The following is a 16,260-nucleotide window of genomic DNA, read 5'->3' as shown; positions in this document are numbered from 1 at the left end:
TATGAGGCTGTGCATACATCTTAATTATTATTTGTCTACTGAAGGGGCAATTACATGGGATTAAGCTCTCCCTCCCACAAGGCCATCCTCCTCTGTTCTTTCCCATTATTCTTTTCTTTTGTTACTGCAGAAGCTTCTTGGTTTCCATGGCAATGATGAGGCTAAAGATCATGGCAAATATCAAACGAAGCGACCTTGACCTGAAGTGGAACCTGGGAGTGATCAAGCGCCAGCCTGTCAGGGCACATATGTTATCAGACTACTGAGGAGGTGAAGAGGACAAAAGCAAACAATAGGTGACTTGATTGGTCCATCATCTCGGGACCCCTGTAAAGGCCAAGGTCCCATAGGATCTGGCTGCCCCCTTTCTGTAGCGTTTATCACTATAGTCAGTGGTAAATGTCTGTTTAAACAGTCGAAAACAAAGAGTTTCCAATGTTTCAATCTACAAAATCAAATCCATAGCCAGGGAGGCATCAAACACTGTCATAAGTCCACATTTGCAGCATATAGTTTGGTTCAGTTCATCGTGGCTCAGTTTGGATCAGGCTTGCGTTTCCACTGTTGAATCAAAGCGTTTGTTTGGTGAATACAAGGCTTTAGAGAGGTATTGTCTTAAGTGAGGTCAGAAATGAATCTGTACCACCTTCCTGAACAGCACACACCACAATCTGCACGTGTCCTAACGAATCAGTTCACCTGTCTGAGGTTTGTATATTAACAAGTATCTTAATGTCATGGCTGCAGCAAGAGGCAGAGCTCACGAAGACAGGCCTGACTTTGCTGCTCTCCAGGGAGCCTATGCTTGTGTGCTCCAACATTCAGTAGGTCAGGTCAGCTCTTGCAGGGAACAAATGCATGTGCAACCAGGTGCACAGGTGCATCCCCTCTCTACTTTATGTCCACATATGCGTTTAAGTTGTTGGCTTGTGTGCGCCTTGAGGATTCATTGTCTATAAAAGAGCATAGTCGTTTAGTCATGAGAGGCCGAGCGGTTTATGAGGGTTGTAAATGCTGCATGTAGACGAATGTGTCTGAAATAAAGGTCTGAGCAATGAAAACTATCTGTGATGATTGTGAGATACAGGCAAAATGTTTTCATGAGACTTGGGAAATAAGGTTTTGAGAACTATTTATTGTTGTTTTTGCCTGCACAGCATTTTAAATATGTTGTCTTTAGTTCACTGGTTAGACAAGATAGGCTAAAATAACTTATGATGTATGTGATTATTTATAGCCAGGATAATTGCAAGTCATTTACATTCAAATTATGACACCCCATGCATGAAACGGTGAACATTTGGCATTTGGCTCTACCGTATGTGATGATTTTCAGTAAAGCATAAAATTAAACGATTGTTATATCTGCTGTATGACTAATAGTCATTCAAACTTCATTACAGATTTATTTTGAAAATGCCTGATTCACTTGGCTAAGCTTTTCAATATCATATGTATTACACTATAGCATACGTCGCTAGTACACTGCTCGATGAACAAAATAAAATGATGTCAGATATTAGGGCTGACAAATATACCATACTATCTGTGCTCAATCCATAAAAAACCCAAGCTGAACACCATAATCAAACATATCTAAAAAAATCCAAATGTTCCGTTACAATGACTATTACAATGATACATTACGGAATCTCCGTTTACATTATTGAAACACAAAGACACACACATGCACACGTTTGAATGTGTGAACCCGTGTTTCTCTTCTTGCCACTGTTTTCCCCAGAGAGCACAATCATGTCTAATCCATTTTGTCTCATGATCGACCCTGTAAAGATTAAATATGTAGCCATGCCATCAAACATTTAACGCTCACTGCTACAAATCAGACTCTTAATCGTGCATGGAGTATGAGAACGCGGACTCCACGTGAGTGTCTTGATGCTAAGTGAACGTGAGTGCGCCGTTTGCACGCTAGAGTAGTTCATAAAAGTTGCCCAGGATAACCGACAAACGAGCGTGCCGGCTTACTCAAGTGTTAATTGGAAGTGTCGTTAGGTGCATGCGTAGCTATTTGTGTTTGGATGGGAAGCCGTCTTGTTGCTGAGTAAACTGGACTAAGTTTACCAAGGCTAAAAATGTAGGAGGCCTTCATACAACCAGTATTGAAAATATGCCTACTGTCGAATTCTGTCTGCTTCTTGCCTCTTAAACACACACACGCTTAATGCTCCAAGGTAGAAAAGTTGGCATGTTGTTGGTTGTTCAAATGCTTCTGATGACTCTCCCTGCAGAAAAAAACACATAAGAAAAAGTAGTGCACCTTCCTTTATCCTCACATGCCTTCCTGAAATCACACAAAGCAGCTCCCAGAGACAAAAAACACATAACAGAGACATCCGCTCTAATGTGGAGTGACATATTGAGGGTGCAGTGTGACGCAGCAAAATTCACATTACTAAAAGAATAACAACGCAATGCTGCTTCCAGCAATCAAGGCAAACATGCATCCATCCATTTTCTGTACCACTTGTCCTCTGGAGCCTATTCCAGCTGTCTTCGGGCAGGAAGTGGGGTAGACCCTGGACTGATCGATCAGGGCACACAAAAAAAAAGACACAAATTCAAATCAAAAAGGAGAAGGTGATACACTATGGACAAAATTGTTAAGGCATAATCAGTTACCCAATTGACCCACATTTAAGACAATTCTCAGTAAAAACAAACTAAACACAACATCATTGTCTTCAAGATATACAGTATAGGTAGTGGATAAAATACAGTATTGACCCAAATATAAGAGGAACCTGAATATACAGGTAAATCAACCCTTCATTTATAAGACCAGCATTTGGACAAATATTTTTAAGACAAAATCAAAGACACTAAAAGGCTACATTGTTTTGCTTAAAATCAGAAAAAATAATAAAATTAACTCCTCAGCGGCCTATTGGTTAGCATGTTGGCCACACTGTCAGGAGATCTGGGGTATCTTGGTTGGAATCTCCGTTCGAATCTCCCTGTGCGGAGTTTGCATGTTCCACCTATGGGTTTTCTCCGGGTACTCTTTCCACATTCTAAAAACATGCATGTTAGGTTAAGTGGTGACTCTAAATTGTCCATAGGTATGAATGTGAGCGTGAATGGTTGTTTGTCTATATGTGCCCTGCGATTGTCTGGCGACCAGTCCAGGGTGTACCCCGCCTAAGCTGGGTTAGGCTTCAGCATACCCCCGCAATGCTAGTGAGGACAAGCGGCATGGAAAATTAATGAATACCTCCTCAGTATGGCTCTGTGTCGTGCTGCATCTTCACGTCGCTTGTGTATGTATATATGTGTGTGAGAGTCTGTGACAGGAAGGAAAGCTCTAACTCGCTTAGGGAGAACTCGTTTGCTGCCACTTGCTGATTTGCATGTATACATTTCTAGATGCCTCATATGAGATAACCCGTCTTTATCAGACTTTTTTCTTGGGATAAATTACCATCCTACATTTGAGTAGTAGGGTATAATCTTCCGGCTCAGTGGGAACAGTTTTGGGAAGGACCCTGTTCCAGCATGACGGGTCCATAAAGACATGGTTGAATGAATTTGGTGTACCCTGACCTCAACCCCGTCAGACACCAGTGGGATGAACTAGAACAGATACTTCCCACAGACACACTCAAAATCTACAAAAAGGAAAGGGACACTGTTCGAATAAATGCAGTAGTAGTATTTGCAGACATTGAAGCGCACAAGCACATGTGGTGGACAGTGCCTTGATTCTGCAGATTATCAAACTACTTGTGTCAAAGTGTATAAATAATAAATCCCTGAAACAGTTGGCTGCAAACCTTCCTTAAGAGGCTTTATCAACATGACTGGAGTAGATGCTATTTTTGAATGACTGAGTGTGTGCAGTGCAAACTTTAAACCACTTGGAAGCCTGCCCGGAGGTTGATTAGCTCCGTATCTCATCACCATCAATCAGGTAGATGAAGAGGCATACTCCTCCTGCCCAGACTTAGGAATGAGTGGTAAATGCCTTCAGAGGTTAAGGTTGACAGTAATTGGGGCTTGTTCATTTTCTGTTTACCATGCAAAGTGTGAGCTGCTGCGGAAGTCAAAGCTCTTTTGTCTTGGATGTTGTTTGGATTACTAGGACAGTAAGCTTCGATGAAGGACGTTGGACTAATACGTCTGACTGCATCGGCATGCTGCACTTAAAGGTACTGTCAGATTTTGTTGGACTTCCTCAGAAATGTCGGAGTACTAGATTTTGGGGTATTTGATAGTGTTTTGGGGATTGCATATTTTAGCTTTACAGTCTTTCTAGCTGTTCGTTGTGAACTTGCAAATACTGGTGTTCAGTGTTAGATGGACAAGATATTGAGGATCAGTCTGGGCATTCTAATATTTATAGATACATTATTACATGTGGAATACAATACAGACCAGTGCTCATGTCAACGTGAAAATACCAGATATATTAATGGTGTATAAATAGTGCGGTGTTGATGATATTCAGCTCTTAAAATGGTTTTAGTTTTTTAGTCCCCCCCACCCGTCTTCATTTATTATCTCCTTCTCATGGAAGTCTGGTGTTTGGCCGTGGATGACAGCGCCACACTGGGACATCCAGGCCCGAGTGGCCTCTGCTGGAGCTAAGCTTTTCTGTAATGACAAATGCGGGTCAACAGTGAGAAATTGCTGCTCTCTACACTCCACCTGCCAGCTGCTTAGACGCTGCGTACAGTCCGCCTTCACCTTCAAGTAAGAGGGTATTTATAATGCATGAGCGGCATGCCGATGAGAATTAAGAGGGATATGTCTGACTTATTAATGGTGGTTTGATGCATAATCACTGCAGGCTGCATCAGGAGCTTCTTCAGGAAGACTAAAAGGCCTCCCGGGGGCTACAAAGACCCAATGACTGACTGCATTTTGTCTTAATCACCTATCCGAGTGTGTTATGGTGCCTGTAAGGTGTGGTGGCACCTGTGATTTGATGACAAGAGTGCAAAATCCAGGCTGTGTAATATCATTTCTGTCACACACCAACGCACCACGCAGCACAGTTAATGTGCGAACCGTTGAGCGGCTGATTTTGTTGACCTCACACCCACGAGAGGTCAGAGGGCAAATGTCACTGGCTTTCCAGGACGGTAAAAAGCCAGGAGAGGAGCAGGTGCAATACAGGGAGCTTATCATGAAGCAATGTAATGTGTGAGCCCAGTTTTTGGCAGTCCACAAATGTAAGACTGTTTTTTTCTCTAGAAAACAGTATGAAAAGATGAATTGCCCTATATTTGGGGTCTCGAGGCTAGTACTGTATATGCCAGCTAACAGGCTGCAGAGCACATGTATTTATGTAAATGAGATATGTGTCTCCCTACTTATTCCAGCCATATCCTGTTTGTTGGAACATCCCTGACAAACTTGCCGCCCCCCACTCCTTCCCCCCTTGTCTTCGGCCATATGTATTCACTCAAACTGAATCTCCTTACAGAGGTAACCAGCACTTAAGCAAAAAAAAAAAACAAGTCCTCTACATAAAGCCTTCCATTAACATCCTTCGCTCTCCCTGTTCCTGTCTTTCACTTTGCTTCCTCCCTTAATAATGCCCCTGTATTTTTCCCTGCTCCCTAAAATGGCTTGCCCCATCACGCCCGCCCCCTTCCCATCAGAGTTACGTAAGTTTCCTGTCAGGTCCACGACATATCTCTGTTGTTGTCCCCCTATGTGTCTGTGGGACATACCAGATCCAGGCTTGGCCTTTAATGAGGTCTTCACAAAGGCGCATTGATGAGAGGCCCAGTGTGAAAGAGGATGACCCCAGCCAAGAGTGCCCAGAACTGGGCATCACCAGCCCCAAGGCTCTCCCTTTGTACAAAGACATCCACTGTGGTCATGGAGTTGAAAGGGCATGGAGGAAAAAAAAAGGAGGAGGGGAGGGAGGAGACATCCTGTTCCAACAAATATCACAAAAATTAAAACAAAACTACACTTTGTGACTTTTTTGACGATGACAAGTTCTTCTCACTTTCTTCTCTCATGGCGAGTGAGACACACCCTGTGCCTTTCCGCAATAGCTCAGATTAGTAGATGGAGATTGTCTCAAGTCTTTTAATTTAGCCACCAAGGGGATAATACGGGACACTCTTGGAAACGGAATACCTATTGGTGTGTATTGCACCGTTGGACAAAATCATGGCATTCTCGCTTGGAAAATGGCTTTAAACTATTTGACTGCTGTGATTTAACATAGATTCAGCACAATTGAAATTCTTTTTGCAGAGATTATTTTCATACTAGCTGGAAGAATGACTCTCTCATCCCGCCTGGAGGACATAGAGGTGACACTGGAGCATATGCTCACGGATGTCTTTGTAAGTCTTTTTGGTTCACATTTCTCTTTTAGACTCTGTAATTTACTTAATTCCTTTAAAACGTCTTATTTTACTCTCTCTCTCTTTGTGCATGACTTCTCTATGCTGACCTCTGTACATAATTACAGTTGGAGACCAGAGGCCAGCATATGCTCATGTCTCTTCCAGATGCTCTCTCATTAATTAGTGCAGAAAACAATGTGCCGATTGTATGTCAGAAGTAACCTGCAGGAAAAATTGATAGTCCAAGGAGCTAACCTGGGTTTCATGGCCTACATGACTCCACGCAAGGTCAGCCCACTAAGGAGAGGCTTTAGGAGTGTTTTCTCAACATGTGAAATTCATCCATTTAACTGAGGTATGGGTTTTTTATCTACCTTCTACATCAACATCCTTTACATGTGAATGTGAAGGACCCCACTGGGAATATATATAGGTAGGAAGGATTGAGAATGAAATAAGGAACAAGAACAACAGAAGAAGTCTGGTGGATGTGACTGTCATATTCATTTCTCCTGACACTTGTCTAAGAGACAGATGACTCAGTCTCCCGTGGTTTACGAGACGCTTCCTGGATGTTCCAATGAAAACTGACATGCATTCAGTCTTTAAGATACCTTAAGGGCCTCAGCATGGACACAAGCGCTAAGTACAGTGTCCCATTCTCTTGGAGCTGCTTGATGATGTAATGAGTTTGGTCACTAAGCTCCTATTTCCCTTTAACATTGTTTACAAGTGCAAGCATCTGTTGGAGGGAAGCGTAATCTGTTCTTTGCTGAGATAGACTGAGCTTCTACCACCTTCTTTACAGTGTTGCTGGGCATCAATATAATGCATTCAATTTGCCCAATTTTGCAGCATTTTCACGACAAACTGGTATGAAATGATAAATAATAGTGAAGAACGCTTGATTATTCATGCACTGCATGGCATCGAGGAAAAAATTCTTCCCTCCTCTACATTTCCTCTCAGCAAGCTTAATTACATGGCTTATTTATTCATTTTGCTAATTGCCAATGGATGCCGGAAACAAGGGGCTAGATGGCTACTTTGCATTGCTGAATATTCAAATCAGCCCCACCTTTTGTTGTTTACCATGCACACACACAGTGGGGCATGCACACTTTTTTGCACACATCTAAGGCTTTAGACAAGCTTGTATTAAGAAAATGTTTACTTTTCCTGGAAAAAAAAGAGATGCCTACAAGGTCACAAGTCCATTTTTGTTGTTGTTTTATTGTTGGTATGTTATACAATCTGCTAGATGTTACTATGCAGTCAATCTACAGTAGACACTGGTCAAACTGGTGATTGTTTTGTATGTTTGGGGGGGAATCCCATACATTATAAATAGTAATAACTCACTCACAGTCACTTTAATCTGTTTCACTGTCAAACTGTCATCAAACTGTGCAAGCAATTTTCAATTTTAGCATATTTAGCACTCATACAAGTGTAAAAATAAGTTCACTCCTGTCATTAAAACAACTCAATAGCCATACAACACTTCAACATTCACACAATTGTGAATGATGAAGTGTTAAAGTGCAGCATAATGAATTGTTGAACTTGAACTTCCATTATCCTCATTAAGGCATGCTGGAGCCTATTCCAGCTGACTTCAGGCGAGAGGCGGGGTACACCCTGGACTGGTTGCCAGCCAATCGCAGGGCACATATAGACAAACAACCGTTCACTCTCTCATTCATACCTATAGACAATCAACCAATTAACCTAACATGCATGTTTTTGGAATGTGGGAGGAAACCAGAGTACCCGGAGAAAACCCATGCACGCACGGGGAGAACATACAAACTCCACATAGAGATGCCCAAGCGGAGATTTGAAAGCAGGTCTTCCCGATCTCTTGACTGTGTGCCCAACATGCTAACCACTGAAACGCCGTGCGGCTGTGGTAAAACTTGAGAATGTTAAATTCCACTTTATCTTTGATAACTGCATGGTGTCGTGTATATTCTCCTTCTTCTTGTCTTCTCAAATACTTCTCTAAACACTGGAAATAAACCAAAGGAGAAGCAAAACAATCTTTTGAGGCTGGCTGAACTGAGGTCTTGTGCAATACGCATGGCAGTGATTCAAACTTGTGCGACGTTGTGTTATTTTCGAAAATTTGGGTGAAATTGTACAATTTCAGGGTCATACAGCCATCTATTCTAGTCGGTTCCGCTGTATTACAACTGTTCAGTTCATGAACCTGCACCTTATTTTACGTGTGAACTGATGCAACCACGTGTAAAGAGGAAGGGGGCCACTAATGGCATATTAGTGGTCATTAGGATAATGACAGTCTTCTCCACCCCTTATGTTGTCACTCATTGGCTACAGAGTGCACAGCCACTGTATCCAACTATTTTAATTAGCGTAAGAGTAGCGCATGGAGTGTACATGAATGATTCAGTCATGCTAAGAGGATTCAGGGAATGAACCTTCCACACATAGAAAGTAGGTCAGGAAATACAGTAGAACTGTTGTGGTAGGCTTTGGATTTTCAGGTCAACACTCTAATTTCTTCATGCACTGTATATGTAAGGCTACTCACGACACAGCTGAAAAGTCATGCCTGGAAGCTCGAAATTCCAAAATCGCTCCATATAGAGTTATTACAAAAGAAACAGAAAGAGAAAGAAACCACAGAATACAACACAAATAAATACTCTGCCCAAGGGAAGCCTTACAAAAAAGACCATTAAGTCTATTCATGTTTTGAAGGCAGAATAGTTCCCCATTGCTTGCTACTAGCTTAATTTCCATGGAGTCCGTGCCACAGAGGTTTTCATTCACACGGCAACACAAACACGTCCACAGTGACAAGCCTCTTAGTCAAATGGTGGCATGATGTGTATGTGCTAATTGGATCCTGTAAAATGTCTGCTCATAGCATACACACATCGGTTCTAGCCAAAGTCATTGTGTGTTGTGTTGCTGGGCTGCTGAGTTGCAGGACACACACACACACACACACACACACACATACAGATGGTGGCTCCTCATCCTTACAGTCTTGCACAAAGCCTGTGACTGTCACGTCAAGAAATGGAGCGCCATGATTAAAAATGCATTCATTCCTTGTGTAGTTTAATTGAATCTCCTCCTTGCACAACACCCCACACCCCCAACTCCTCACCCCATCCCCGAGTCCTCTCCCCCAACATCCCTTCTTTAACACAGGCTTGGTGGCTGAGCCAAACACCCCCCCTCCTTTTTTTTTTCCTTGTTTCTGTCTCAATCCCCCGCCTTTTTACAGAGTAGCAAGATGGGAACGTTTCCATCACAGCTGCTCATTTATGCATGTCCTCCCATTTGTCATAAAGCAAGATTGATTTTGTGGGGAAGGTAAGTCTGCAACACAGGTCATGTCATGAGTGCTTTCAGTAGGCAGAACGCAACAGAACCTCAATCAGTAGAACCTCTGCATCCATGTTTGGCTACGCTTAGAGAGAGAGAGAGAGTGTAGCCATTGACTGTGTGTGCTGTGTGCTCAAAATATGTTATGTAATGTGTGTGTCCTCTGCCCAGTGACAAAATTTCTCAATTATAGCAAGCTGACCCCATCCTGTGAAGCCCACCCTGCCCCACCCCCCTGGTCATTATTCCCTCTTCAGTTTAAATGCATCCAATATTCAGGCCAGTGTCTTCTCCTTGTTATACTGCACAGGACACGCTACGTTGTTATTAGTCCATCCCATTGCACAATTTGTCGCCACTATTTACAACCTTGTAAATACATTTTTTTAACCCTATTAGAAACCTTGAGACATAATATAACATCTCATAGTCACATTTACACTCGTATTACCCAGTATAGTAGACATAATAATAGAAAATAAGGTAATATTGACTCACACGTGTGGGAGAGTTCATTGTTGTATAAGTTCCTTGTTGTTTGTTTTTTGGACTGACATCTGGCAGTGGCTAATGTAACATTACTGACACCTAGTGACCAGTGTAGAATACTACATATCAACGTGTCTCAATGCGTTTTGTGAATGTCTTATATTTGTATTTTAGTTCATTTTTATGCTTGAAAATGCTTAATTTATGCCAAAAATATGTGATATTTGCTTATACATGCATATCTTTTGGAGTAATAATAGGCCGCAGTCAATTATGAAATTATCGTCCAGCAAAATTTGTTATCGTGACAGGCCTACTTATACGGCACCTCTCCAATAGCACTTTTCATAAATAAATGGAAAAATTTACAGTTAATCTATGTGACCAGTATCGGCCGATTTCACTCATGGATAATCGGAATCGGCAGCATTAAACCCTGATTGGAGCATCCCTAATTACCATTATTATTCAGCCTTCACCTTCCATCATATGCTGTGAGCTGCCTATCACACACACATACACACACACTGGGGGGGGGGGGTGTAATTCAGAGGCCTCATCTGCTATTCACGACTGCAAATTGCACATCTCACGTCCATTCAAGTCAGCCGCTGCTCTCATAATAAAATACTTATAGGGACATTTCAATGATATATTCTCATTCTAATTCCATCAAGGCATCGTGGCTGCTTAATGGTAGTGAATGGGAATTGGGGGGTTTTGATGGTACATTTTTCACTACAGTGTAGGCCTACAAGTATAAGCCCCTTGTGGTGGTTACAAACAAAGCATAGTCAAAAAGATGGACGTGATCCTTCAGGCTACATAGTTTGCCAATGTTGTCTTCTATTTGTGGTTGTAGCAGAATGGTAAATGTATTTCTGCTGTTAAAAGCCATTGTCATGGCTTTAATCTTTGCTGGTAAATATGTTTGTTATTTGGACTGCTCGCCAATGGCCTTTGGTTGTCCAGCGGTCTTTCGCAACCGGTGTTCTTCATTGACAAAGTATGTGCTTATGTACTTGCAAATCTTACGGTGCTTTTGTTTTGAAGGCATACATTATAATATAGTAACAAAACAAAAAGGGAAAATGTTTCTCAGAGGCTTGGCCTGGCTTAACTCCAGCGAGCGATTGATTTTTGAGTAGCCACCCTGTCAAGCAAAGCTGCATCATACTACCAGAATACGGCTAGCCTTGCATATGCTCTACAAATATGTGCACAAACCACTAATGCAAAGAGTCTGCCATAGATTGTCGTCTTTGCGACTTCACTGGCAACGGCATGATTGTATGCAGAAATTCTCAATAAACTATTTGTGAACGCCAGCATTCGTTCTCATTGGGAATTTGTCCCGCTGTCATCTCGGAGTGGAAAAGTCAATCACAATCCTCCCTCTCTCTCAGCATGATCATATTTTGATTTGGTGAGTGTAGAGGAGGCGGTGGAGTGAGGCTGTGAGGGACACAATGGGAGAGCCAATCAGCTTGCAGCTCATCAATGGAATACGATTTTAATCATATTAAATAATCAATGTATGCCAGTCAGTATTGACAATGTATCACACTTGAAAATGAATAGCTCAAATATCAATCATTTTTAAAGCTAATACACTTACGTGAAGACACAGTAACCTCCCAGCAGGTCCAGCAGATGTTGCGCTGAATTGATGCGATTTGACCAGAACAGCGTGTCCCTGGGCTCTGACAAAGCTTTCCAAAATACAAATATGGCCCAGTTTTTCACCAGAAGGCGCATAATTGTCCCTGTTTCCTGGAAATCTCCCAGGCAATCTGTTACCTTTGTGGGCATGTCAAAGTGTTCCTGAGGCCCTCCTAAACCAACACTGTTGTGAGGAAATGAAAGCGAAATGAATGTACCTCTGTAGGGAACCCATCAGGTTTGTAAGAGGTTTCACTGCATTTTACAATGTATACAATATACAGTATAAACTGCTAAAAAAACAAAGGGAACACTAAAATAACACATCCTAGATCTGAATGAATGAAATATTATTATTAAATAGTTTGTTCTTTTCATAGTTAATGTATTTTTCTTCTTACAGGCATTTTTCAGTCCTTTTGTCATCCATGGCAGATTGCTTTTCTGTTGCTTCTTGGACATTTCTCTCAGGGGACAGTTCTTATCATAGAGCTTCATATAAGTGTTTAGAAAGTGTTCACATGCGTCATCCACCTCGTTTCCGCTGTACGTACTCTCCCATCTTTGTTCTTGTAGATTTTTCTTTAAAGCGTTGACACTGTCCTCTGTGGGTAGGACAAAGTCTTTTTGTCCTCCATCTTTCTTGTATTGTAGTTTTTGTTGTAAATTCTAAACACTGGAAGATGGTCACTGATGTCGTTGATTATTTTAGTGATTAATTATGTTATTTATTATTTTCATGTATTTATTCATTGGGGGTGTCTTGCTGTCCACCTGTGTCTGTGTTGCTTCCTAAGTGGACAGTTTGATTTCACAGAAGTGTGACTTGGAGTTACATTGTGTTGTTTAAATGTTCCCTTTATTTTTTTTAGCAGTGGGCTGCACGGTGGTCTAGTGGTTAGCATGTTGGCCACACAGTCACAGTCTAGAGATCGGGAAGACCTTGGTTTGAGTCTCCCTTGGAGTTTGCATGTTCTTCCCGTGCGTGCGTGGGTTTTCTCCGGGTTTTCGCCAGGTACTCCGGTTTCCTCCCAAATTCCAAAAACATAATGTGAGCTTGAATGGTTGTTTGTCTATATGTGCCTTGCTGGTGACCAATTCAGGGTGTACCCCGCCTAGAAGTCAGCTGGGATAGGCTCCAGCATGACCCTGCGACCCTAATGAGAAGAAGCGGCATAGAAAATGCATGGATGGATATATACACAATATAAGATATATTCTCCCATGAGTCAATAGTAGTTGGAGTTAAAATAATTCATATAATTTAATAATAATGAAAATGTTAATTAAAATACGACCAGTCCAGGATCTACCCCGCCTCTCGCCCAAAGTCAGCTGGGATAGGCTCCAGTATACCCCCGCGACCCTGACGATAAGCGGCATAGAAAATGCATGGATTAAATAAAATAACACATTTTTAAAATACTGAAGATTATTTTGCACATGTGTATTTTTTTCTACTAATTGCAGTGGATTAGCAAAAGCCTTGTAAATTCTCAGCCAGAGTTCAATGATTGAGGATGTAGGTTCACACAGCAGCTGCATCATTTGTCATCACTGCGGTCTTGAAGTGATAACATGCAAACAGCCTTGGCGAGCGAGAGTGTCCAGCTTGAGGGTGTCAACGTGCAAACAGACACAAAAAGAGAAAAAACCCAGTGAGTAGCAGGACCATAGGGATGAGTCATACAGCCCATGGGCAGAGACAGCTTGGGTTATCAGGCTAAATTAATGCCAGAAACATACAGCTGAGATCCAACGCTGCGTTTTATTACATTGTGGTACAAAGACAAGGAAGATGTCTACTCACAATCACGCAGCAAACTTAAAAGGATCTCTGTGCTTTGTTTGCAATTACTTTATTAACATCACCTAGTATTAGATCTTTGTTCCTTCTCTGGTTTCTGTTTGTATTTGCCAAACCTTATGTGTTGTTATCTGGGGGATGTATTAATAGCTGATTTTTTTTCGAGGACTGTTGACCCAGATCATTGAGGCATCTCAGAATCACCCAGTTTAACGCCTGATTTTCATCGTTTAATGCCTCACATCCTCTAATTACCATGTGTAGATTTTTTTTTTTGCATACTTGCTGAGTGCCTTCAACATTCAGATTTTTACGTCTGTCAAGATGAGCAGGAAAGGTGGTGAGGGAGGGTGTACCGTGGTTGCTGGATTTGAGGAAACTGAATTTAGCAGGAAAATTGGAGCTGCAAAGGAGAGGGAACCCACCCAAACGGTTCATTTAGGAGGTTGCTCTGTCACCTCCACGTTGAGGGTGTCAAGCCAGATCCTTGTGAACGTGGCAAACTCTTCTGTCTCAAACCAGCGGTGCCTGTTAATCCTTGCAACGTGAATGAACGTCAAGCACCACACGGAAGCCGCCACAGTGCGAAGACGACAGATATGAATCATGTGTTCAATTTCCCACAGCCTGTCATGTGCTTCTACCTGCAGGACCTGTGCTCTGGAAGCTGTCTGCCTGCAGACCGGCGCTAAGTTATAAATAAACCTCTGATATTTCTCATGTAGGCCACAGTCAGTCACACACTGATGTGGGGCAGGCTGTTGAATTAATAATGCTGACGGGGGATTACCGCAGCAGATGATTTTTTCCTGTATGATGGTTGGGCATCTTTTGTGTGTCATCATGTCTATCTTTATAGTATCATTTCACTAAAGCCGGTGGGTGGTCCTCGCTTATTGCAATGATACTGCAAGAGGGAGTTGGAGGTGGATGCTCATTTGACCGCCTGCTTTTAATCTGATATAAAGACCTGGCATTTGCAGTTGGAATCACCTTTTCATTCAAGTTTGTTGTAAAATGAGCCTGCAGCATTAGATTCGGTGCAAGACCTGGAAATTCAGTAAAATCGTGCCTTAACAAAGATAACAATGCTCAGTTTTGTTTGGCACTGTCACAGAGGTATCAGTGTAACGACATGGTTATTATTGCTGTTATTGTAGTCTGCAGATAATCATCAACTGTTGACTGCCTCTCTTTCCCCTCCCCTACCTGTTTAAGAGTCTCTGTTCATCATGGCAGTAGCCAGGTGTGAAGTCCAGATTGCTTTCCTTCTCATATTGACATTTGTATTATGTTTGTATCCAAATTTACAAATGTATTGTTCAGTGTACCAGTGCTCACTACTCATGAGAAATGGCTGTGTCTTTTTACAAACTAACAAAATATAAATATATTAATAATATATAAATATGTAGATCGAAGCGCCCCATTCACACACACACATATATATATATACATATATATATATACATATATACTGTATATATATATATATATATATATATATATATATATATATATATATATATATATATATAATAAAATATAAGTTTTCGGGGCTTGCGATATGATTAGCGATGTGTGGCCGACACTGGATACTCGCCTGTGTGTGCGTGGCAGTCAGAGGCAGATAACCCGAAAAATGGTTGAATTCGTCAGACTGGGTGGATGGCCGGCCGTCGGCGGCGGTGGAGGAAACCGGGTTTGCCGACGGGGGTCCTGCTGGAGCACCATCAATCTCTGTGCTCTCGCATCCAAAGTCTCTTGAAAGAAGGTGTTTCATCTTCTGTAACTTTCACCAGTGATATATGTTCTCTAGAAAAAGTAAGTCAAATATGTTTTTCTCTAAATTAGTGTGAGTTTATGGTTCCCCTTTTCATATCATATAGCCAATAGTAAATTTAATAATGTACACTTAATCCATGTGATCAGTATCCGTATGTGTATCAGCCGATTTCACTCATGGATGATCGGTATCAGAATTGGCCGCATAAAACCCTGATCGGTGCATCCCTATCTATAAGTAATAAATATATGAAGTGACCCCTGGCATCCTTTGATTTTTCAGTATACGGTCCCTTGGTGGAAAAAGTCTGGACACCCCTGTTCTAATCTAATATCACACCTCAGGAAGAGTCACACAAAGTGTTTTGATCTTTTTTTTTTTTTTTTTTACTTGTATTGCATATTGCAGTATTTCTTGTATTTTGCACTAACATTTCTGAAATACATCGAGCAGAGGGAGCATAATGCGTTCATCAACAACTAGGGATGTCCCAATCCACATTTTTTGGCTTCCGATCCCCGTGCGAGCGCCACGCACAATGACACAACAGTCGCTGTAACTACAGAGCAGAATATCCAACGTGAAACTAACTTCACCATGGTAGACCGCGGACATGTCTGCATGGTGGTGTTGCGTTTTCTTCTTCTTGTGGATGGCGGCAGTCGAGTGGCAACCAGCTTTGAGGTGCATTACCGCGCCTCCCATGTTGGAGTATGGCCCAGAGTTACAAACGTTATACAGTAACCGCATCGGCCCGTTCTCATGGCGGAAGCCAATATTGTCCGATCTTCAAAATACAGCAGCTCGGCAGCTGATCCCAA

At 41.9% G+C, this 16,260-nt stretch overlaps 1 protein-coding gene across 5 annotated transcripts in view; it reads left to right on the top strand.

The window, feature by feature from the left end:
* frmd4a (FERM domain containing 4A) overlaps positions 1-16,260 on the top strand; it is a 126,017-nt gene that overhangs the window by 37,220 nt on the left and 72,537 nt on the right. The window contains exons 1-2 of one of the 5 annotated variants that reach the window (XM_054777039.1): positions 5,430-6,123; positions 6,238-6,329. The exons of 3 other annotated variants lie outside the window; for them this stretch is intronic. In XM_054777039.1, coding sequence (XP_054633014.1) covers positions 6,264-6,329 — 66 coding nt within the window. In that variant the 5' untranslated portion in view covers positions 5,430-6,123; positions 6,238-6,263. Of the gene's footprint in view, positions 1-3,939; positions 4,170-5,429; positions 6,124-6,237; positions 6,330-16,260 lie in introns of those variants that run through there. One more of the 5 variants, XM_054777036.1, reaches the window with a different exon arrangement.

This window comes from Dunckerocampus dactyliophorus, chromosome 5 (assembly GCF_027744805.1).
Source record: "Dunckerocampus dactyliophorus isolate RoL2022-P2 chromosome 5, RoL_Ddac_1.1, whole genome shotgun sequence".
NCBI classification, from domain to species: Eukaryota; Metazoa; Chordata; class Actinopteri; order Syngnathiformes; family Syngnathidae; genus Dunckerocampus; species Dunckerocampus dactyliophorus.
This window is presented reverse-complemented; position numbering and strand designations above follow the sequence as displayed.